General features: G+C 44.5%; 1 protein-coding gene and 1 non-coding gene across 6 annotated transcripts in view; both read right to left on the bottom strand.

Moving 5' to 3' along the window:
* Positions 1–25501, bottom strand: part of PALM2AKAP2 (PALM2 and AKAP2 fusion) — a 330921-nt gene that overhangs the window by 227714 nt on the left and 77706 nt on the right. For all 5 annotated transcript variants that reach the window (XM_045882883.3, XM_054509339.2, XM_045882884.3 and 2 more), the window contains exon 3: positions 22372–22502. In XM_045882883.3, coding sequence (XP_045738839.1) covers positions 22372–22502 — 131 coding nt within the window. The remainder of the gene's footprint in view (positions 1–22371; positions 22503–25501) is intronic.
* On the bottom strand, positions 16779–16885 carry LOC123850301 (U6 spliceosomal RNA). The gene has a single exon (XR_006792268.1). It is a non-coding gene; the product is annotated as a U6 spliceosomal RNA (small nuclear RNA).

The following is a 25501-nucleotide window of genomic DNA, read 5'->3' as shown; positions in this document are numbered from 1 at the left end:
AATAAGTTAATATTTAAAATATCTCAGAACACTCCCTGCCAGGGAGTAAGTAAGCATTATTAAAAAAAAAAAAAAAAAAAAATTGAACCTAAAGACTATTGCTTAAATGTAAGCATTATTTAAAAAAAAAAAAAAAAACTGAACTTAAAGATTATTGCTTAAAGTAAGCAGTATTTTAAAAAAAAATTTGAACTTAAAGCCTATTCTGCTAAACACTGCATGGATTACTTTACAAGGCAAACCAAAACATACTATTTAATAGAACAGATTCAAACCCGACTTCTTTCTTAATCATGTAGTTTATGGCCCAGAGGATCTAAGAACTCCCAAAGATTTTTATGTTAAACCAATTTTCCAGAGAATGTAAGTTCTATCATTTGAATGCTAAAAGGGAAATTAATGAATTGCTTATCAGCTTCAAAGATGGTGAAAGTTAAGATTTTGTATCTGTGTGCGTGTGTGTACATGTTAAAAAAAAAAAAAAAAATCCAGAAAATCTACTTCAAGGTCGCTATGTGCAAAAGGTTTATGTGTACATGGGAGGCCATCTAGTGGCAGGTGATGGTCATATTCCACAAACTAAGGTAGTATGTTCAGGAATTTGGATAAAGCTTATAGGAAGATTTTGCTGTCATTCTGTAGATTTGGTACTGTGTGGTTATTTGGGAATAGAAATCTCAATATATCAACCCCTCCCGACACAGTGTCCTCCCTTCCACTGAAGGCCAGTCATTGGGCAGACATGGACCCCAAGGCCCATGGCACTTCCTGCTTCTGCAAAGCAGCAGGGAGGCCCTGCAGTCCTGTTCCCTCTCTGAGGCTGTCTTAGCACACATCTCCAGATCTGCGCATCCTGGCCCTTTCCTTAGGGAGTACAGCCCTTCCCTTAAGGAGCAGCTTTTTCACCTGTACATCTGGTAACCCAGTGACCAGGGCCAGGAATGACATCTAGCCCATGAGGTCAAGCACATAATGGGTTCATGAAGTCTGTGAAGTTCCAAATACAGAGGCTGCAGCTGTGTCATCCCAGGAACCCCAGTACCCAACAGAAGGACCTGCACAAAGTAGACCCTGGCTATCTGTGAAATTGAGGGGGGGGCTGCCTTTTGTGTGCATACTTGCTCCCCCAAGTTCTCCTCTCACTGGGGCCAGGGTAAGGGTATAGCTGTGTTCCCTTTTGGACAAAGAGTTCCACCTAGAGCTAACTGGTCATACGCATCTTGAATTTCCAAGTCCAGCTAGGGTCCAGGGCACAGTGAGAATCTAGGGAGAGACAATCAGGCTCTGCGATGAGGTCATGGGGCCTTCTACTGTGAGTGCTCACTGAGGAGTGACTGAGTAGCTAAGTAAGTTTACAGATGCACTCCACCTGTAGATGAATTAAACTCAGCAGAATTAATGTATATAAAAGAATTAATGATGACATATCTCACCGAACAAAGGACTACAAGCAGGACTATACTTGGGGTATCCAGCTACTTTACTGCATTAAAGTGATAATTTACTATACAGTCCTTCTGGGAGCCAGTGCCAAGTAAAACGAGGTATGGCTGAACTGACTTCATAGTGAAAGATGCTACTGTCCTGATGACATTCCTCCCATCATGGCTCTACCTCTGGCTAGAGAGAAACAGGATCCACAGAGGACAAACTCTGGGCTGTCAGAAGAGAAAGACAAAAGGATACCAACAGGAGCTGGGGAGCCATTATGTGGTCAGCACTGATTACATACTTTATATATATTAACTAAGTTAAGCCTCACAACTACCAAATGAGATACTTGTCACTGATTCCTGCTTTACAGACAGGTTTAAGTAGCTTGCCCAAGGGCCCATGCAATTAATGAGGTGCAAAGCCGAGATTCAGACCAAGGTCAGTCGATGCTGAAGAAGATACTCTTTTCACTGCTTCCGTAATAAACACCTCTTCAGCCTTTGGAACCCCAGGGGGGAAGAAGAACCCCTGACTAGAACCCCTGGTAGAACTCTATTCAGGCCCAAGATATTGCTGATACTAAAAAAGAAGAAAAAAATGCACAACTGAGCTGGGCTAGAAATGGTTCCAAGATTGGAAGTTTTCCTTCACAGTGCAGCAACGCCTCTCCCTGGGAAGTCTCTAGAGCCCTGGCCAGCCTCTGCGATGCCTCCTCTGGCCCAGGTATGCGTGAGGATCACGGGATTGTTGACTGACCAGTTTTATTGGTGCTCTGTGTCCTGGTCCATCCTCTGTCGGTGGACTGTCTTCTATCCTGCTCAAGTCAACCTTAAACTGGCCACCTGCCCAGTTGGTTCCCAGTCTACCCTTGACTCACCTACCCTTCTCTTTCTCTAGTTGCAGCACTGAGCCAGCATCCCACTTTCAGCACTGGGTTTATTACAACTCCCCTGCTCTGAAACTTTCAATCATACTCCACGGCTTCTAGAATAAATTCTAAATCCCTCAGCTTAGCATTCAAAGCCCTCTGTGATCTGGTTCCAGCCTGCTATTCTAGTCTTTTCTGCAGAGCTGCTTCTATAGTTAGATCTGTGACTATCCTGTCTTCAAAGAGATGGCAGATCCCATGCAGAAGGACCACCCATAACTGGCCATGCCTGGACTGTTGCTTCTGACAAAGAGAGTGGCTCTGTGAGAGAAGCAACTGTTACTGTCCTCCCTGTTTCCACACACCCTTCTCTTCACAGGGAGGGACAACATACCAGAGATAGCGACAACCTCCAAATGGAGCCAGGCCCCCTTCAGCTGTTTACAACAGGTGGCTGAGCTGTGAAGAGCCAAATGAGCTTGGTTAAAATGGAGCATCCACGACAACCAGCTGACCTTGCCAGTTAAGCTCCAGTCCAGCAGGCCTGTGGCCACGGTCTCTAATGATTGCATCATCCAGTAGCTCAAGCCCAGCTCTAGAGCCGGGATCCAACGTGAGGCTGAAAGGGGCCAAGGCCTCACTGAGGTTAAGGAAGGGCCCCCATTTTCCAGTCTGCTTGTATCTAATAATATCCATGAGCATTTGCTCCATCTCAATGGCGGCCATTCAGCGCACATCCCAACAGTGCCTTCATAGCTTGTTTCCTATGAGCCTGGAATTTCCTTCTACTGAATTGAGGCATATTAAATTCGACCTAGTATCCTTCATTTTCGAGAAGTGGAACCATAACTGCTTTACAACATTCAGGTGTTAAAGGTTCTGGGTTAGGACCATAGTGTACTGTCTAGAGTCAAAGTTAACTCTCTCTGGGTGATAAATACTTCGTGGAAGGGGACCTTCTAACATCAAATGATGGGACTCAAGACCAATAGAAACCTAAGTCCAGAAGCTTCTGGAGATCTCTGAATATCCAACGTTAAGGGACTTTGAAGAGTTGTCTCCCATCATAACTGAATGGATTATAAATCTCTTGAGGGTAGCAATGGTGTCTATCTTCATTTGTCTATCTCTAACTTAGCTCGGCCTCCAACATAAACATTCAGTAAGTTTATTGAATGAATGCATCAGTCTTAGAAATCCCACTGGAGAGAAAGCCCAAATCCTAAGGCCCTCGGTGATATTCCTTTCTCTGAACATCTACTATCTTGAGAATAGGTATGATGTGTCCTAGCACCTGTCATATGCATATACCATCCATCAGGCACCTAGACTGTTAGATTCACAAAGGCAGGGGAGAGGACTCCATCCTCCTTTCTATAATTCCAACACCTTACCACTGCTAGGTATGATACTCAATGAACATATATTTAATAATCTTGTTCCAAATGAATATTATGTCAACCACTGCAGAGCAATCAGTTGTGAGCATGGATGTTTGTTCACAGCAGTACTTGTCCATACTTCTAGGTAACTGAAAGCCTTGTCAAGAAAATAGTCTTCTTCCTTTAGCTTGTGTCATGATTACATGTCAATCAAAGGAATAGAGACAAAGGCCCAAGTTGCAGTTGGAAATGCCTGTGCAGAGAGAAATATTACTAGGACTTATTCTCAGAGTAACTGTGGGTGTGTCACTTTACTACTTTCATTCTCTTCTTCCTCCTGCCAGTAAATATAAGCAAAAGCCCTTTGTGCCAGGCAGTGTGCTTGGATATGTGAATATAAAGTAAACACTACACTCTCTTCACCTCCAGGAAGCCAAAGCCGGAGGAGAACAGAGTGAAAAAACAACCTCATATGTGCTATGATACAGCAGGTTCAGGGCTAAAAATGCCCATGGGAGACACTGAACAGCCCATGGGAGACACTGAACAGGCCAGTGTTCGGGGCTCAGGGAAAGTAGAGTCTTAACTGAGGCCTGAGAGGTCATTAGGACTTAGCCAAGTAAAGAGGAGCTGATGAGTGTTCTAGGCAGAAGGGACATCATGTATAAAGAACTTGACCCAGAGAGAGCTTGGTACCTCCAAGGAACTGCAGAGAGTACTGGGGTGGCCAGCAATGCGAGGAAGAGGAGGCAATTATGGGAGATAAGGCTGGAGAAGTAGGCAGAGGCCATATCATAAATGGCTCTCTAAGCCATATTAAGGAGTTTGGACTTTATCTTAAAGTCCAAGGGGAATGCGTGAATGCTTGTAAACTGGAGAGTGGTGCCATCAGATATAAATTCTGCAAGATACTTCTGGTGGCTGGGTGGAGTTTGGGTTAGAAGGACACAATGCCAGAAGCAGAGAGACGGGGTGAGAGGGTGTTGCAGCAATCCATGTGAAACACAATGGTGGCCTGGACTAGTGTCATGGAGGTGGGCACAGAAAAGAGTGGAAGGATTCCAGAAATACTTGTGATATAAAATTACTGAATAGCTATGGGGTCAAGAGGGGGAGAGGCATCAAGGATGGTGCCCTGGTTTTAGACTTGGGTAACTGGGTGCTCAGTGGTGCTTTTCCATGAAACAAAGAACCAAAGAGAGGGAACAAATTTGAGAAAGTAAACAGTTCAATTTTTGACAATCTGAGTTTTAGGTGTTTTGGGGAGATCCGAATGGATATAGACAGGAGGTGGGTGGATAGCCCAGGGGGCGGAAAAAGTGGGATGAAAGAACGCATTTCAAAGCCACGGAAACAGATGATACCACCAAGAAAGAGCTGTTCCAAAGTCAGCTACACATTCCTAGGCTCTTTCACATGGATTGTCTTGTTTTTACCAAGACTCCTAAAATTTAATCTCTCGATGGACTTTTAAAAGGTACAATAATTCAGCAGGCAATGTTGAGTCTGTCCTAATAAAGGAAACACTGATTGGCTTCTATGAATGTGAACATAAACGAGTCCAGGCAAAAGATATTTCTAACATATATAAAAGCAGAACCATGAATTTAGCACTCTGCAAAATGTGTCTTCAAATAGCTCAGAAAGAGAGGACTTTTGAGATGTGTGTCCTCATCTCTAAAATGGTATGGAAAGAAAACTTGAAGAACAGGAGTGTGTATGCACCTTTGTGTGCATAGGTGAAATTGTACTTTTACTTGGAATGTTGGGAGCTTGAACTTGATATATTGCTATGACCTGGGGAAGGTATGAAGGATCTAATTGTTGCCAAGGAAGTAAACCTCTTTGTTTAAATTCTTTTTTTCAAAGGTGTATCCATATGAATTCTCTTTAGAGATCAGAGACAGCCACAGATAGATTTCATAGGACATGTAAGTAAATTGAATTTTACCCTATTAAATCATAATTTTTGGGGTTTGTTAATGCGATTACCTGTATTTTAATGCAAATCCCCATACTCCTATGATTAAAGGACACTTCATCTCAACAGTAAGTGGTCCCCTCTACACCCCCCGTCTTACTGAATGAACTGGTAGCAAACACAGTGGAATTTTGGTGAGAGATGAGCAGGGTGAGACACGAAGGTCACCTCTAAAATGGCAATGTGGAATCATTCCCACTCCCCTTCCAAAAGAAGAAATCACAACTGTGTATCTATACTTCTTTTTTATGTTGAACACAATGAGTAGGATTTGGAACATGATTGAGAATCAAATTAAACCCCCCTCTAATAAATGGATAGTGAAAATACTTGGTCTGAGAATCCTTCCATTTGCTTAAAGCAAACACAGGCTTTGGGTCATGATAGATAATGTCAGCTACCATCACTGCTAGATGCTATTTTGAGCATTTTACATGCGTTACCTCCTTCGATGCTCACAGTTTTCCAAGTATGTACTATGAATATTTCCATCTTATAGATGAGGAAACTGAAACACAAAATATTAAGTAACGAGTCCGAGACCATCAGAGGAGGGGAAGTGAAGGTTTGAAACCAGTGAGAAATGTTTGCTGTTGTCCCCACACCACTCCGCCCCTCCTGTGAAGGATGCTAGGTTGGCCTCAGGGCTCTGTGCTAAAAGGTTGAGTGGTGAATATTTAAACCTTGTGGAAAATCCACATCACCTGTTATTAGCATGGGATTCGCATCTAAGGAGTGGCAAAAAGAACTCGGAGCTAATTACTAAGTGAAGCATAAGTTGGCTGGGGAAAATTCCAGTTAGGGCATTTGAAAGCCAGTAAAATTATACCATCTGAAGAAAAGCCCGAGAACATCTTAATAATGTTCTTTATCAGAACTGCATCTGGCTCCACTCGACATAGGACACACTTAGAACCGAAGTGCCGCCATCCTTGAGATATGAGGATGTCCCTTCTGACTCTCCACCTGTAGGACTGTGCCTTGAGGAAGCCATACTTCCTCCCTGCCTGACTCCATTAATATCGTGACCATGGCAGCACTTGCCAAAGGAAAAGCCACTTAACTGTAGAACCTCCTTTCCCTTCTTGAAAAATAGGAGAAATGTGCATCACTTAGAAATGGTGTAAGTGTAGTCCTACTTGAAGGCAGAGGGCTGAACAAGCCAAAGGACAACGGTCTCCCCGCCTGGCTCCACATGATTTATTTAAACCATGGAGAGTCTTCCAGAATGAAGAGCCAAGTTTTACTTCTGCCTTCCCACATCCATTTTTAGCCTGACAAAAATTTTAGATGTCCCCAAGGAGAGCAAATTTTATTGTTGTTCCTATTTACAGATTCAGCTGGGACATTAACTGATTTTCTCAAGATCACAAACCAAGACATCTGGGTGGCTAACACTCAAATGTCAGTGTCTTAGATCCCCATCCTTTGCTTTAACAGAGCAGACCACAGCACCAGCAGATGACCCTGTACGGAAGGCCTGAGTTGTGTTTGTAAACCGGCTGCACCCGAGAAAACCATATCATTCTGGGGTATTAATTTGGAATTTGTGACTCCTTGTTAGGGGCTGAAATTTGCTTTTGCATTGGCTACAGGAGAAGAATGGCAGCTTTGAAAGAGCACCAGGGACCCAGGTTTAGTTCCAGTTTACTAGCTGGCTGGGTCATTCTGAGAGTCCTTTGGTCTGCCCTGGCCTCAGGTTCTTCACCTTTAAGGTGAGAAGTGTGGGGAGGGGCCATTCTCAGGACTTTCCAAGTTCTTTTCTGAATCTAAAGATAAATGATGCACAAAGATGGCAATGGCAATATTTAAACATTTAGGCAAAACATGTGGTTTGGAGGCACATCATCTCTCTGCCATCTGGGTTGGGGCAGAACTTCTCAGACTCTCTGTGGTCAGGGCCTGGGGTTTTACCCCCCCAACTCCTCACACACCAGCACTCACACCTGGCTCATGATGCATGTCACTCACCACGGGATTGAGACAACACCCAAACCAGTCTGTTTGGTGAGACAGGTCCACTGATCAACCCCCCTGGTTGCCATGGCAATGTGAAATTGCTATTAAATTTCCAAACTGGCAATTTCTGTCCTTATCTTGTCATAGACCAATAATGAACAGTTGTCTGACCAGAAGCAGCCCATGGAGCACACTTTGAACAACATTGGGTTTAACCATTTTTCTGGAACAAAGCAAGTCTCCTAGGACCTGAGGAGGGCATCACTCAGACAACCTAGATAATTTTTTTTTCTTTTTAAAAATGTATTCATTTATTTTAGAGAGAGAGACAGCACAGGTACGCATGAGCAGGAGAGGCAGAGGGAGAGGGAGAGAATCTCAAGCAGACTCTCTGCTGAGCATGGAGCCGATGCGGGGCTCGGTCTCACAACCATGAGGATCCTGACCTGAGCCGAAACCAAGAGTCAGACACTTAACGGACTGTAGCACCCTGGTGCCCCGATTTTTTTTTTTTTAATAAGCAACTGGAAAGCACAAAGTACCTTTTATTTTTTTTTAATAACCTGCTGAGATAACTCCTGCCTCTCACCCTATTCAACCAAGTCTGCCCCACAATTGATCTGGATTCCCAAATCCATCTATCATATTGTCCTACTTCTTCTGCCCTAGGAGTTGTTCTTTATCTTCCTCCAGTGTAGCTGACAGCTCCTGGGCAAGCTGAGCAGCCCCGGCTGAGGGCCTCAGGGTAATAGACAAGAGCTGATCACAGGGCAGGAGGGAACCTGAGAGGCGAGAGGCAGGCAGCTGCCCTGGGGACAGAAGCTGCTTCTCACGCTTGTAAGGCAGAGCCACTCCACTTTCAGGGCTGTGCTCCCAGCCCCCCTTTCCCTCCACTGCCCTGGACCTGTCAGCGGTGAGGGCTGGTGCTTCCAAGTCACTGCTGGACTCGCATGTCCGGTGGCAGCTGACCTCTGAAACAGTGTGCCAGGCTTGGGAGGGGGGGGTGGCATCCCTCTCAGCTGTTTCTGAAAGTGGAGAGGGGGTCTGGTAAAATGAAACAATTGGGATTATTTACATATGGTACATTGTCACATCATTCTTTCATTTTTATAATAAAAGCTAGGGTCTATTGTGTACCAAGTCCTAGATCCTTCTAAGCACTCTGCATATATTAATTTAACCACCACCAGGAAAGTTCATCTCATTATTATTTTCTCATTTTTGTAGAAGAGGAAACTGAAGTAGAGAGAAGCTAGAGGAACTTGCCTAAGATTTCACAGGCAGCAAGGGCAGTCCCTGGACTTGAACCCAGCAAGTATAATCCTGATGCTCGTGCCCAAAGCCATGGCTCTGTACCATCTGGACATGGAAATGTTGGTTTTGAATCTCATAACAATCCTATGGATTATCTAAGGCTGATGCAGATCAGTTAAGTAGAAAAATATTTATTGAGCAACCTACTAGACTTCGTGCAGTATTCTGGGCACTTGAGATACACATAATGGGTGTAGAGTGTTGAATGGTAGCCCCCAGAAGGATATGTCCACACCCAACCCCTGGAACCTGAGAATGTGACCTTATCTGAAAAAAAGGGTCACTGCAGATGCATTAATTTAAGGATTTTGAGATGAGCTCATCTGATATTATCTGGATGGACCCTATAATGACAAATGTCCTTATAAGAGACAGAAGAGGAGAAAACATAGGGAGAAGACAAGGCCATAAGAAGACAGAGGCAGGGACGGGAGGGACGCAGCCACAAGCCAAGACTCACCTAGAGCCTCCAGGTGAGAGGCAAGGAAGGATCCTCCCCTAGAGCTTTTGGAGGAGCACAGCCCTGCAGACACCTTGATTTTGGACTTGTGGCCTTAGAACTGCGAGCAAATAAGTTTCCGTTGTCTTAAGCCACCAAGTTTGTGGTAATTTGTTACAGCAGCCTCAGGAAACTAATACGGGGAGGGGGGTAACCAATAAAGTCCTTGTTTTCATAGAATTTGCATCCTAGCTAAGAACCAACAGAATGGAATGGAATGAAAAAAGAAAACCACTGGTCTCACAGCTGAAAAGCATTTCTCCTCAAACATCTCCTTCTCCAGGAAGTTTTGTCTGCACTCCCTAACTCGAGTGTGAAGTACCCCTCTCCTTATATGCTCCTCTACACCCTTTTAGAACTTCCATGATCAGACCTTTCCAACCATTGTGCAATTGATGGTTCCCATGTATAATTCTGTGTTCCCCAGCTGCCTATAAAAAGCTTCATGTCCATCTCATCTGGACTCACCCAAGATCATGTGAGAATGGGAGAGACTGGAAATACCCTGATGACCAACAAGAAGGAATTGTATGGAGACCAAGAAGAGGGCAGCGCCACTGTTCATGCTCATCCAGCTTGTTTCTGCCCAAGGACACCAGCTGAGGGAGCAAAGCAGGCTGGAATCCACCCAGTGTCTTTCCAAGTGGTAGCCCACTGCCATCAAGAAGTAGAATCTAGGGCACCTGGGTGGCTCAGATGGTTAAGCGTCTGCCTTCGGCTCAGGTCATGATCCCAGGGTCCTGGGATCGAGTCCCACATCGGGCTCCCGGCTCAGCGGGGAGCCTGCTTCTCCCTCTGACCCTCTCCCCTCTCATGCTGTTTCCCCCTCGCTCGCTCTCTAAAAAATAAATAAAATCTTAAAAAAAAAAAAAAAGAAGTAGAATCTAATGAAATCTTGCCATTTGCAACAACGTGGATGGAACTAGAGGGTATTATGCTAAGCAAAATAAGTCAGTCAGAGGACAAATACCATATGACTTCACTCATGTGGAAGTTAAGAAACAAAATATGAACATAGGGGAAGGAAAGGAAAAATAAAATAAGATGAAAACAGAGAGGGAGACAACCCATAAGAAACACTAAACTCTAGGAAACAAACTGAGGGTTGCTGGAGGGGAGGTGGGTGGAGGTAAGGGATAATTGGGTGATGGGCACTCGATGTAATGAGCACTGGGTGTTATATGCAAATGATGAATCACTAAGTTCTACCCCTGAAACTAGTAATACAGTATATTTTAACTAAATAGAATTTAAATAAAGAATATTAAAAAAAGAAAACACTTCTTTTTTCATGAAAGATGTTAGTTGAATGATGTTCTTAAAAAAAAAAAAAAAAAAGTAAAGTCTAATTTTCCTCTCCGTGAGTCTGAGCTGGCTTTAGTGGCTCAGCTGAAACCAGTAAGACACAATAGAGGCGATGCTATGGGACTCCAGAGGGGCCAAGACAGAAGACGTCTTGTAGCTTCCAGCTGGGTCCCTTGCAATGCTTGCTCTCCAGACACTCCCCCTTGGGGTGCTCCCTGCAGAACCCAGCTGCCATGTGCTGAGAAGGCCAAGCCTGTGGGGGGGCCTTGGACATTAGTCCCAGCCTCTGAGTCACTCTAGCTCAGGCCCCAGACACGCAAGTGAAGAAGTCTCCAAGTGAGTTCAGCATGCAGCTCAAATTGAACCACCCCTAGCCTTTGGCGTTTTCCCAGCTGAGGCCCCACATGTTGCGGAGCCGAGGCAAGTCATCCCCACTGCTCAAATTCCTGACTTAGAATCCAAGAGCACAATACAAACAAACAAAGAGCAGAAGCAGACCCATCAATACAGAGAACAAACTGATGGTTGCCAGAGGGGGGTTGGGGCAATGGGAAAAATGGGCGAAGGGGTGAAGGAGACACAGGCTTCCAGTTATGGAAAGACTATGTCATGAAAACAAAAGGCACAGCACAGGGAATAGAGTCAACGGATCTGTCATCATGCTCTATGGTGACAGATGGCCGCTACACTTGAGGTGAGCAGAGCATAAGGCATCGAGAAGTTGAATCACCATGTTGTAGTTCTGAAACTAATGTAACATGTGTGTCAATGATACTTAAGTAAAAAAAGAATCCATGAGCACAAGAAACCTGAATTATTCATTCTGCAAATATAACTGCACATGTGTTCCAAATGGACTAAGAAGAGGTCATCAAAAGGGGGACAGGAAGGAGGATGTAGGCAAACCCATCCTCATAGATGTGCCCCAACACAACTCCCCTGGGACTGTGCACCCTTCCCTCTCCCTCAGCCTGCAGTCCCCATTGCTGCTGTATACACGTGGGGCAGAGAGCCAAAGAGCCCCTGATGGCAGAAGTTGCTTTCAGGGTGGAAGGAAGAAGGGGAATGTGAGTTTGCTAGGGGACTGGAAGCCTAGAACGGGATTGGGTCCGTACACTGATGGACTCCCATTTGCTGCAGTGGTGAGCGTGAGCGTGGAGGTGAGGGAAGGAGAAACTGGCAGGGCTAGTGGACTCAGGACTTGCCGGACTTGCTGTGACAAGTCTCAAGCAGCCTCTGGTCCTGCTGAACTTTTCTCTGGGGCCTCAGCCATGAAAAGAGGGGGGCTACAAAGCAGGGATGTGCCTAGGAGATTGACTTGGCTCCAGGCCCCGGCCGTGGAGTGTCAGACAAGCCTGCCTACACACGTCTGCTTCCCACCCGGGTCAGAGCCTGCGTGCCTCCCCATGGCTGCCAGGCTACAGCCCCCAGACTCCATGGTCACGAAGCCATGTTGTAAGATCACAGACAGTCCTCGCTGATAAGGATCTGAGAGACCATCCCCTGCCTTCACAATGCACAACTGATGGAGGAAAATATCAACAGGACACTTGATGTCTCCGTTTCATCAAGAATATAGAGAGGTTACAAGTGAGCATAGTACCAGCTACGGGGGTGGAAAAGTACAATTTTTCAGAGGGGAAACTTTCTGTAGAGGGGAGACCTGAGGCATGGCATTCGTAGGCCAAAAAGCCTGGGGCCAGCTACGAAGAAAGTTGACTTTGCACAATGTCTTCTAAGGGCTGGAAAATGCAAGCATTCCCCAAATGTGGCTCTTATGTAGTCTCAGTGTATGGACAAAATTCTCCCATTATTTTCATAATTATGCATACTTTGAACCCAATTTACCTGATCAATAATGAGGCAATTATAATGGAGCCCACAAAACCCAAATAAGGTAAGATGTTTGGGATCTCACGGTAGGCTCTTGGAAGTAGGCGTTTCCAACTGCTGCTACTAAGATACACATAGGCGATATTGCTGTGCTGAATGCAAGAGGAGAGTGTTTCCTTCCTGACCTGTCCCAGCTTCCAGAACTGACCACAAACCATAAGCATTCACATTTCAGAGTCTGTGAAGAGGGACTTTTCTATGTGGTCCCAGAGAGCAGGGACCAAAGAACTGGTGGAAATTGCAGGGAACATCCCAAAGGAGGATCCTTTGTAATAATGAGAGTTGTTCCAACGTGGACTTGGGTGTTACTTTGTGAGGAAGTGAGATCCCTGTCCCTTTCAGCCTCGGTGAGAGACTACTGGGTTCATTGCAAACTCAAGTGTCAGACAGGAGTTGATCCAGATTACACCTCCGTTATGTATGCTCTAAGATTCTACGGTTTTATGAGCTGTCATAAAATCACTGCCTTTGCAAAATCAGTGCAGTGTTGGATGCAAAAAAAAAAAAAAAGAAAAGAAAAGAAAAAAGAAAGAAAAAGGCCATCATTTCTTTTTAACTCAGAACTGACTTTCATGATTCAGTGCTTGAGAGAAGCCTTATACTACAAGCACCTGAAACACTTATGTCATTCTGCACTGAAAATCATGAATGTTATCTTCATAAATCTTTCCCCCCGGTTTTATTGAGAAATAATTGACATATGTCACTGTATGAGCTTCAGGTGTACCACATAATGGCTTGATTTACATATATTGTGAAATGATCACCCTAATGGGTTCAGCTAACATCCATCTTCTCATACAAGAAAAAGAAAAGAAAGAAGAAAAAAGGAAAAATATTTCTCCTCGTAATGAGAACTCTCGGGATCTACTCTCTTAATAACTTCCCTATATATCCTACAGCAGTGTCAGCTGTCTACACTACATGTCTACACTATATCCCAGTACTTATTCAGCTGCAAGTTTGTACCTTTGGACCACCCTCCTCCAATTTCCCCTTCCTCCCCGCCCTCCGCCTCCGGTAACCACAAGCCTAATCTCTTTTCCGATAAGTTTTGGGGGTTTTTTGTTTTGTCTAGGGTTTTTTTGTTTGTTTGTTTGAAGATTCCACATATAAGTGAGATCATACAGTATTTGTCTTTCTCTGACGTATTTCACTTAGCATAACGTCTTCAAGGTCTATCTATGTTGTCACAAATGGTAGGATTTCTTCATTTTTTATGGCTGAAAAATATTCCATTGTAGAATAATATTCCATATATGTTTTATCACATTTTCTTTATCCACTCATCCATCAATAGACTCTTAGGTTGTTTCCATGTCTTGGCTATTATAAAAGTGCTGCTATGAACATGGGGGTGCAGATAGCTTTTTTTTTTTGAGAGAGTGCGTGTGCACAAGAGTGTGTTGGGGGGTAAGGAAGGGCAGAGGGAGAGGAAGAGAGAGAATCTTAAGCAAGCTCCATGCCCAGCATGGAGCCCAACACGGGGCTTGATCTCACAGCCCTGAGATCATGACCTGAGCCAACATCAAGAGTCGGACGCTTAAATGACTGAGCCACCCAGGTGTCCCGGTGCAGATATCTTTCTGAGTTAGTGTTCTCATATCCTTTGGATATATTCCCAGAAGTGAAATCACTGGGTCATTTGGTAGCTCTATTTTTAATTTTCTGAGTAAACTCCATACTGTTTTCTACCAATTTACAACCCCACCAATGGCGCACAGGGTCCCCTTTTCTCCATATCCATGCCAACATCTGTTCTCTCTTGTCTTTTTGCCACATACATCTTTTTAGGATTCCGGGTTCTCAAGCTCCTTGATGGGGTGATTTTATCTTAGTATCAACACCTGTAATTCCAGGCTTTAGCATAGTGCTTCTTAGCTGGGGGCTATTTTGGCCCCAGGGAACATTTAGTAATGCTTGGAGACATTTCTGATCGTCAGATGGGGGGTGGGAGGGAGCTACTGGCATCTCCTGGGTAGAGGCCAGGGATTCTGCTAACGATCCTGCAATACGCAGGACAGCCCCCACAACAAATAATTCTCCAGAGCAAACATCACTAGGTGCTGCTATTGAGAAACCCTGTCCCAGAAGTATGGAGGAGAAGACAATAACAAAAGCACTACTCTTACTTACTGACAACCTACTGTACTTGGCCCCTCACAAAAGTTTTTGTGTTCTTCAGGAGGGGCATTGCTATTGCCAGGGTACAGGGCTCAAGTCCAGAGAGTTACATTGTGTCTAAGATCAAACAGCTTGCAAATGCAGAACTAGGGCTCGAACCCAGTCAGTCAGACTCGAAGGGCCAGGTTCCTCATCAGTATGCCAGGAGCCTCTGACATCATTACACACTGTTTGCAGCAGAGACTTAGGCTCTATACAGCCAAGAAAGTGCACTCAGGAGTAGAGGGCCTCAGGAAGAGGCAAAGGAACCGAGCCTAAAACGCAGCCTGTACTTCCAGACAGAACCTGAAGGGGCAGCCTCCCAAACCACGTGACCACTCTCAATGGCCGCCAAGCCCAAACCCTCCGGAGTCTGGGCAAGTTTGCTACACCGCTTCCTGAGGAGATGCTGGGGACTGAGGAGGGAGAAGCACCCACCCGCATCATGAGGTGAACTTCAGTGTGACTTCTGGGTGACAAACGTATCATATGTCTCAAAAATTTTGACCTTAAAATAACTTTTGTTCAGATTTTTGAGAATGTGCTTTGGAGTTAGACGAAGCCCAGCTGAAATACTGCTTTTTCACTCTTTTGTTGTTGTTGTTGTTGTTTTAAAGTAAGGTCTACGCCCAGTGTGGCCCTTGAACTCATGACCCTGAGATCAAGAGTCACATGCTCTACCTACCAACTGAGCCAACCCTTCACTTTTCCACTTATTAATGGAGTCGTTTGGGGCAACAAGTTACTTTATCTTCTAAGCCTCAGTTCTCCCAACTGTATTATGGGCATTCACGTCATCACCACTGCTTCATGGGAGTATTATGAGGATAAAAAACAAGAAAATGAATGAATGAAGTGGAGGCCAAAAAGCTAGGGACCCAGAAGCAGCTAAGAGACCAATGAATATTAGATGATATGGTGATACCACTGTATCACTATATGGTTTATAGTATACAGAGTTCTATTATGGTGAAACAAAGAGAATGGGGAGGAGAACAGGGCTGGATTGCCAGATGTGGCTGTGCGGGGTGGGGCTGCAGGCCAAAGTGCACAGATGTGGACCGCCCATGTGAGTGCTCCGTACTCTGTATCCTGCTCTGGAAGAACAGTGCATCATGGAGTCAAAAATAGCAAGTATGAAGGACAGAATGAATCCTAAGCAAGTGTCCTTTGTGATTTCAAGGGACATTTCTGTGGTTCCTTTTCTAGAACAGTTATTTGTGGATGGCTGTCATCCTGTTGGTTGCCAAAATCCCATCATGTAACACACACATGCTTCTGCCTAATGTCTCCAGTCTTCGGCTTTGAGCCTCTTAAGAATGTGGAAAACTAAGTGAATTCTGGTATCTGTCAGAGACCAATGGAAGCACTTCAGGAATCTTAATCCAGAAACAGAAATGAGCCAGTCCACTTGCATCTTGAACTTTTTTTTCAAAACGTTGCAATGCCTCTCTCTAGGTTAGGAGCTGGGACTTCAATATTTTATTCAATCAGTATTTGATGGGACATATTTTAGAACTGACAGTGGATCAGATGAATTAGTCATTGCGTTGATGAGCCAGTGATTCACACATGGGGCTTTTGTCTCCTGAGGACTTCACCTCTTTCCCCAATTCTGGCCTGTCTCCACAAGCACCTCCTTCTACAACAGTAGCATTTCTCCACACAGGTATATCTGCTCAGAAAAGGGATCTCTATTCAACTTCCCAAATTGGAGACTCTTAGAATACCAGAGCTGGAAGATCCTGAGAGACTCTTCACTGAAAAGATGAGGAAACCGAAGACAAGAGAGAGTGAGAGCCTTGCCCACAGTCACACAGCAAGTTAACAACAGTGCTAGAATTAATACCCTGGCTTTAGAACAGCTTGTCCCATTTTCATTTACCACTCCCTGAAGTTTCTCCTCTTCAGTGGGGTAATTCCAAAGTGGGGGGAACAGATTTCTCCCATATTTCTCACTAGTCAGAGAAAGTTAAGAACATTATATTTCAAAGCTTCACGAATTTGCGTGTCATCCTCATGCAGGGACCATGCTAATCTTCTCTGGATCATTCCACTTTTAGTATATGCACTGCTGAAGTGAGCACTAGAACACTGTATTTCAAACATCTGAATAAAACCTGATGAAATTAGAAAGAGAATCTTAAGTGGGAAAATCATAGGGCAAGCAGCAAGACTTGATGACTGGAGCAGATGTGAGGTTGACAAGGCTAGCGTGGATCTAATTGCCAGAAGTCTCCAAGAGTATAAATGTGAGGTCCCAGGGACCCATCACACCCAGTGACAATATGGACAGCGGTTGACCATGGGACCAAGCCAGAAACAATCCTTTGGGCTTTCTCAATATGACACTCCAATAGGAAATAAAGCATACAGAAGATGTGACATTTGAAATAAAAAAAAAAGAGAGATCTTTGTGCAGATTTTGCTTTCAACAATGCTGACCATATTTAACCGATTTTACTTTTGCTATCTAGAGAGCCAAAAATATAACCAATAGACTGGGCTATCCTGACATGGCCCAGGGAAAAGTTGTGCAAAAAAAATGACCATCTGTTTATCCACTGTAGAGACCAGTCCTCTCCTTCCTTTCCCACTGCTGTGATGTAATCACTGCAGTTCTATTGTGCTCTTAGTCAATTACATTTTATTTGTGGTCCATTCTTTTTCCATTCACAGCAATCTTTCTTGAACCTGACTGTGATTTACACAGATGATCAGGAGCACTCTTTAAAAAAGCATAAATTCCAGGGCTCCTCACATGGGTCACTGAATCCAAATTTTCTGGAAAAAGTCCTGGGAATCTATATTTTTTTTAAAAAGCTTCCCAGGTGATTCTAATGCCCAGGATTTAATAGTCTAGTTCCTTCCTCCTTCCCTCCGTCTCTCCTTATGTGCTGGCTTCAAAATCTAAGCACCACATGTAACATTCTTGGAAGAGAGACAATATTCTTCATTCCAAACAATCACCAATTTACAAATAACACTTTGGTAAAAGACATGCCCGGAAACCTGGAACTTGTTGTATGACTACTGGCACTATGAAGAATTGTAGACTCAGAAATGGAAATATGGTCATGTTCTTTCTTCCTGAAGATATCTAAGGAAAGAGATATGTTTAAGTGCAAATTCTTGTGCTTTATTTGAAGTCTTTATTATATTCAGACTTCAAGAATTAATTAATTAATTAATATTAACTTAGTTAATATTAATTAAATAGTCAGACATAAAGAATTAAGACATGGGGGCGCCTGGGTGGCTGAGATGGTTAAGTGTCTGCCTTCAGCTCAGGTCATGATCCCAGGGTCCTGGGATCGAGTCCCGCATCGGGCTCCCTGCTCCTTGGGAGCCTGCTTCTCCCTCTGCCTCTCTCTCTCTCTCTCTGTCTCTCATGAATAAATAAATAAAATCTAAAAAAAAAAAAAAAAAGAATTAAGACATGGACTAAATCCGGCCTACACTGAGGTTCTGAGTTAGGGTGCTATTACCTTTTCTTTCTCCAAACTTAAACAACACAGATGTCCCTTAATCTTTCCTTGTACTCATTCTCCCCGCTCTTTGATTACTATTCTCTATTGTTCCTTCAGGTTCTTCAAGCTACTCTTGGTTCACCAGCAGGGACTAAAATACCTTCAGGGCACAACGGTACCAATCTACTTTATGGTTTGAAAACATTTGCCCTTTTTTTTTTTTTTTTTAAGATTTTTTTTTGAGAGAGAGAGAGTGAGTGGGCTGAGGCAGGACAGAGGGAGTTGGAGAGGGAATCTTAAGCAGGCTCCACACACAGCATGGAGCCCGACATGTGGCTCGATCTCACATGAGATCATGACCTGAGCTGAAAAAAAGAGTCGGACGCTTAACCGACTGAGCCACCCGGGCGCCCCATGCATGTCTCTTTAGGAGAATTTATTTCACTACTCAGGAGTGACTTAGATTAGTGGACTCAAATCTAAAGATCTAAAGATTGATACTCTGATTCAAACAAAGGAAGCTCCTTTTAGAATTCTTTTATTTAGTGGTTCTTCTGCATTTGATCTGTAACCAATTTCTGGGATTCCTATTATATAAAGATCAGAATCTGAATTTGATCTCAACGCTATTCCTGTTTTTTCTCATTCTCTTCTCCTGTCCCTCTGAATTCTCAAGTTGTTTTAGCTCATCTTCCTCCTCATGAATTCGCTTTTCTATACTTTCCCTAATGCTTGCAGTTTTCTCTTGAACAATCACACTTCTGGAAGAGTGAATTATTAGCTCCCATTCTCACCCTTCCCTGCATCTGTGCCCTCTGCCACACAACTGTGAAGTTCCTTCCACCAAATGTGGACTGTCTGTCTCCCCACCTTGGTTTTGCGGGTGGCCATGACTTGCTGTGGCTAATGGCTTATGGGCAGTTCTGTTTCCTCTCAGTCCCCTGGCTCCTCTGCCATCGCCATAAAAGGAAACAGTTATGGTTAGCTCATTAGTGCTGGGGGAAGAAAGCACAGACTTGTCCAACCTATGTCTTGGGGTCACCTAGCTGAGCTCAGCCAAAACGAGCAGAGCCAGAACGGACCATCCACACAGACCATAAGACTGCAGGACACCTGTGCTTCCAATGAGCCTTTAGGGCTGTTCAAGTGGCTATAGGACTGAGAGAGCGAACTAAACCATGCCTGACTAAGGAAAGCAGCTTAGGTGGCTCAGTGTCCTTTAAGGGAAGAGGCAGGACAGCTCCTTTCTTCTCTGGGCACTGGAACTTAAAGACGCTAACGGTTCTCCAGCAGACAAGTTGTGAGTAAGACGAGGAGAAGCAGACACTGACTTCCAGGGTAGGAAGAAGCTCCTCCCTCCAGAGGCTCTGAGGAAGAACTGATGCCCACCGGAAGCCCTGCTCCAGGCAACATAACTCAGCCCCAGCAAATGGCCACAGCCCAGCAGAGCCATGACTGTGGCAGAAGGAAATGCCCCCCGAATCCAGGCCTAAGCACCTGCATCCCCACCCTTTTAGGCTGCTGTGATTTCTTCCCTTCTGGCTTGGCTATTGTCTCTTCAGTAGGCTCCAAGAGATTGCCTGCATACATGACTGAGCTCTTTATTCTGTTGACTCAAAAATAAAAAGAGATTCTCCTTATTTTTCTGAATATGGTAATGCTCACATAAGCAATAAACCAGCCCCTAACTCTTAGTCCTCACTCTGGGAGTCAATTTAGCCGAAACTGAGTCTCAATTTAAGATTCTCCCTCCATGTGATGGCTCATCCCACAGGTAAAGGTTACCACCTGTGAGGCCGAAATAATGGTCTATGAGTACACAAGCCAAAGCCAAACTGCCAATTTGGTAGGAAGACCATGTTTTCTAATGCCATTAAAAAAAAAAACAACCAGCAAAACAGAAAAGGTCATAGAACTAATTTTATCCTATTTTCCAAATCCTTTCTGCATTCCATCTATGACACTTAATGGATGAAATGAGTGAACAGGTCAGGTTCAGTGAGAAAAGATACCCAGTGTCTGAAAAATGATTTTAAACAAAATTTTCTGCCCCTCAGCGTGTGCACTGCCTCCTTTCACAACCGAGGTAGTGAATAGGCTGTGCTCAGGCCACTTGGCTGCTAGGATGAAGTTAGCCTGGAGAATACTCTTCCAGGCCTCCTCTGCCGGGCAGGGGTTCCCTGAGATGTGGCATACCCGGGCCCAATTCTTCATTCAACAAATAGTTGTGGAGCTTCTGCTCTGCGCCAGGCCTGTCTGAGGTGAGTACGTACAGCCAGTGAGAAAGAGACGGGAAAACGACGGAACCTTTAACAAGAGTAAAGACAAAGCGATGCAGCTGTATTATATCAACTGTCACCTACAGCTGAAAGCACCATGGACTTGCCACTTCTGAGACTTCCTGTAAAACCACTTCTCCGAGCGGCCTTTCCTCCCCAGCTTGTTGTCAGTATTTCCAACAATCCTTGGCTCCCTCGTCTTGTCTAAGAGACAGCCAGCTGGGCCACTTGGGAGGAGAGCAACTCCCGAGGCTCAGGACTCTGAGTGACAGGCTCCTGCCCCTTCCCCCTCTACCTTCTGGGCTTCCAACAGGAGACCTTTCCTACTTCCTAGAGGTACTTGTCCTCACCAGGGTGATGTCGTATTTCTAGGACTAAGATTTCTTCTTCTAATGATATATACATAGATCTAACTAGCTATCTATCTAAAATGGTAATAGTTAAGCCTTTACCCTTTGTATGCTAAAACGTGTGTGTATATGCACACACGTGTATACACATCCACACACGTATGTGCACGTGCACACATGTGCATAATCACATACACGTACACGTGCAGGTGGGTACTTAATCACATACACGTGTGTGTAATCGCATGCTTGCATGTGTATACGCACACACGTACACATCCACATATATAAATGTCTGTGCACATATTCACACACCTGTGTGTGTGCGCACATGTAGATACATATTCACATACGTGTGCACATGCACGCATGTGTATGTATTCACATACATGTATGTGTGTGTATGCACATCACATACAAACTTCTTCTTAGTGAGTTTCCCCCACAAGCAAAATTTAGCTAAGCTGCTCTTGAGAACTCTTCAAGGGACGTTAGGACCCAAGCAAACAGGGACCCAGGCCTTGAGGGCTTACGGCCAGTCTGCTTTTCCTTCTGGTGACCCTACTGGAGTCCCTAAGGACTCTTCACAGTCCTCGTTCACGCTTGGGTATAAAGGCTGGTAGTGAGGTAGCTCTTGCCCTTTGTATTCTAAATGAGCCTGCACCCTCAGGAGAAAGAGATGAAGCTCTTGAGGCTGAGATTTGAGGCGGGGTTTGGTGCGATGGGGTGGAGAGGGAGATTTGGTTCTAAGGCATCTCTGATCACCACCTTCCACCCCATCTCACATCTCTGGCTACATGTCCTGGGACCTGGTACGACCACAGTGTTTAAGTGCAAACCTATGTTTTTGCTCCTGTGTGAGCCTGGCCAACCACTGGCCACAGGAAGGTCACTTATCTCCCAGACGGAAATGTTCAGAACCTGGTTGAGAACCATAAAGGAACCAACTCACCCTCTGAGCAGCGCAAGCAGACCGTACAAAGTTAATTCTTAGAGCAGGCACATAACTCACAGTGGTGCCCTCATTCAGCACGTCTATCGTTCTCAGACCCTTGGCTACCGTTTCCCCACTTCACATTGATCAAATGTAGGAAACAGACCCACTACAGCAGCAATAACAGCTAACAGCCTGACTCACAGGAGGAAAAAGACAAAAGCTGGTGGAAGAACTCAAAAGGTGGGCGTTTAGTGAAGGGACAAGCTGCTTCCAGCACCTCACTGCTCCAGGAAAACATCACCGTACCGAATGACAGCCCCATACAGTAGTTAGTACTCAGAGTAATAACTCGGGGTTATCTGGAAACGTTAAAACGATACCAATGTGCTCTGTTTTTAGGAAGAGAATTCCCAAGCTCTGGGCAAAGGGTCCGGCACTGAGGAGGGCCCCCTAGAGGACAGTGGCGATTACTGCACTGTAAGACCCCTGCGCGGGGAGGAGGAGTGCGGGGGGGTGCCGGCGCTGGGAACCACCTACCTCTGGATGTTATCTTCCAGTTGTTTGACTCTGAACTCATCTTCCTCAGACTGCCGCCTCCTGGCTTCCTCCTCTTCGGCAGTTCCAGCGGGGATACCCTGCAGCAGCCATTTTTCCCGAAGCACTTTGGACTGTGGGAAGGAGGGAAGAGAACAGACTAGATGACACCTTTCAGTCCACAGCCTTCTCTGTGTCGCGGTGCCTCGGTTTTAGCTCCGCCCCTCATCAGTGGTCACCTGAATTGCTGCCTTCGCCTCCTCACTAACTTGGCTCCCGACTTCCCTCAGGCCTAACCCCTAGAGAGCCACCAAAGGGGTTTATTTCTGCATTTCCTACTATAAAAAGCTTTTGAAAACATACAGAAAAACAGGAAACAGTACAATGAATGCCCATGTCACTCATCTAGCTTTACAATGATAAACAGTTGCCGTATTTCCCACAAATTTTTCACCAAAGCATTTTAAAGGAAATAATAAACACCATGACATTTCACCCATAAGTATTTCAGTATGAATCTCTAAAACATAAGGACATTTTTCTGTGCTACTGCAATTCCATTATATAATTTCTTAAGATCACCCTAATATCGAGTCCATCTTAAGGTGTTTCTTTGTTTATTTATTTTATTTTTTTTTTAAAGATTTTATTTATTTATTTGAGAGAGAGAGAATGAGAGACAGAGAGCACGAGAGGGAGGAGGGTCAGAGGGAGAAGCAGACTCCCCGCCGAGCAGGGAGCCCGATGCGGGACTCGATCCCGGGACTCCAGGATCATGACCTGAGCCGAAGGCAGTTGCTTAACCAACTGAGCCACCCAGGTGCCCAAGGTGTTTCTTTTTAAAAAAAAAAAAAAGATTATGTCATGCTTCTTCTTAGAAGTTTTTAATGATTCCCAACCATCCTCAGCAGTGGTCTCCAAATGGTATTAAAATCATGCACTCCATTTGCACCAGTGTACTAATACATTGTGAAGTGAAATAAAAAGGTGGGTTGTTTTTTAGTTTGTTTGTTTTGTTTTTAGTAGGCTCAGGTGGAGCCCAATGTGGGGCTTGAACTCACAACCCTGAGATCAAGATGTGAGCTGAGATCAAGAGCTGGACGCTTAACTGACTGAGCCACCCAGGTGCCCCGAAATAAAAAAAGTTCTGACTTTCACATCAATGGCTGGGAGGGAGCCATTACTGCTTTGACAAGAGAAATGAAAACAGCTCAAAAGAAAGGCATGCTGAAACTCCCTAAAACAAAGAGTAAGGTGAGGAAGGCACGGGAGAGGATTTTTGATTTGGGTTTCCATTACATGGTCCCTAGATGGCCGATGGTGGTTATTGGATGTTTGCAGGGGCTGGACTCTGGGCATCATGGCTGAGCATCCCCTTGGCAGGTCGGTGGTCCTGGGAATGGAGTGCTGTAAGGGTGCTGTAAGCAGGGCATGTCACCAGTTTTTCCCTGGTCCCATAATGGCTATGAGGCCATTCAACATAGTGTAAGCATAGAGTAAGCACTGGGTTCCCTGGATCCCAGAATCACCTCCATCAGAATCTGGTTTGACCTCATCAGGCAGGCTGAGCAAGGTAAAGGAAAGGGAGCCCTTATAATGACTAAGAGCCAGGTTATGCATGGCTTGCAGCCAATTAAATATGATGTACAGAAATGAGAGAGTGGAATATCTCTAATATTGTGGACACAGAATTCATACTCACTTCAGTTTCCTTTCTACAGCTCTTATAAGCAAAAGGTAGACAATTCCAGAGGTTCACATTTGTCTTGAGATCAAGGAATAGGAGCTACTTATGATGAAGCTATAAAATGAGTTACTAAAAATTACCGACATTTAGTAATAGTAAGAATTCATTAACGGTTCTGATTCACCTTTCTATTGAGAAATCCAGCAGCTACGCAGGGCTCTGAAGCCCCTGCTGGATGCACAGGCGCAAGCTCCAATGGCTAGAATGCCTACACTTCTTTTTTTTTTTTTAATATTTAATTTATTTATTTGACAGAGAGAGAGAGACAGCGAGAGAGGGAACACAAGCAGGAGGAGTGGGAGAGGGAGAAGCAGGCTCCCCGTGGAGCAGGGAGCCCAATGCATGGCTCAATCCCAGGACCCTGGGATCATGACCTGAGCTGAAGGCAGACACTTAATGACTGAGCCACCCAGGTGCCCCCAATTCCTACACTTCTGAATGGACTTTTTGTTAGCAATGCCTCGGTGTGGTATCCAGGTAGTCATAGTCTTCACTGGTGTTATTCTTGCCCTTTAATTATAGATCGTTTTTGGTGGACGTCTGTTTGGTTACCCTTACATACAGTACATAGGGAAGCATATTTATGGCACTTGGCCTATAGCTTTCCACTCATTAAAGACATGAGGTTGTTCATATGTAAGTTATTCCAACTGTATGCTAAAGGGATTGTACACGGAAGCCGCCCTTACCCAATTTAAACAGTTATACATCATTGGTAACATGGTGCCTGTAAATGTATATACAACTACCACCAAGGATAGTGTCAAAAAAGTACTTTAAAAGTTTCTAGGGCATTATTTAATAATATAAAATCATGTGTAAAAGCTCACAGTACAATTTGTTTACATTGGTTGCTCTTTCTTAGGGGCTAAATTATAGCTCCTCCCCCCACCAATTCATATGTTGAAGTCCTAAACCCTCCTACCTCATAATGTGACTGTGTTTGGAAATAGGGTCTTGAAGGTTAAATGAGGTCATTGGAATGGGCTCTAATCCAGTATGACTGGTGTCCTTATAAGAACTGGAGATTAAGACACAGACATGCACAGAAAGAAGACCATGTAAAGACATCAAAGGAAGACACCCATCTACAAGCCAAGGAGAGAGCATTAGAAGAAGCTAACCCTACCAACACCTTGATCTTGGCCTTCTAGCCTCCAGAATGATGAGAATATGTCTGGTGTTTAAGCCACCCAGTCTGTGGTCTTTGTTATAGCAGCTCTAGCAAACTACTACATTCTCCATAGCTTTATTACAGAGATGTTTCTTCCACTGGAAAGTGGGGATGAGTGGGTTAAATTGGTTTCTCCTTCTAAGTGGGCTACAGAAAAAAAAAAAATTCAAAACCACTGTTCTCCACTCAAAATTCTCCAGGTATCATGCTCA

The sequence above is a fragment of the Mirounga angustirostris genome, unplaced genomic scaffold, assembly GCF_029215605.1.
Source record: "Mirounga angustirostris isolate CCGP_5_RB_7025 unplaced genomic scaffold, mMirAng1.0.hap1 SCAF_15, whole genome shotgun sequence".
Lineage (NCBI taxonomy): Eukaryota > Metazoa > Chordata > Mammalia > Carnivora > Phocidae > Mirounga > Mirounga angustirostris.
Note: the sequence above shows the minus strand (reverse complement) of the source record. Positions and strands in the feature narration are given on the sequence as shown.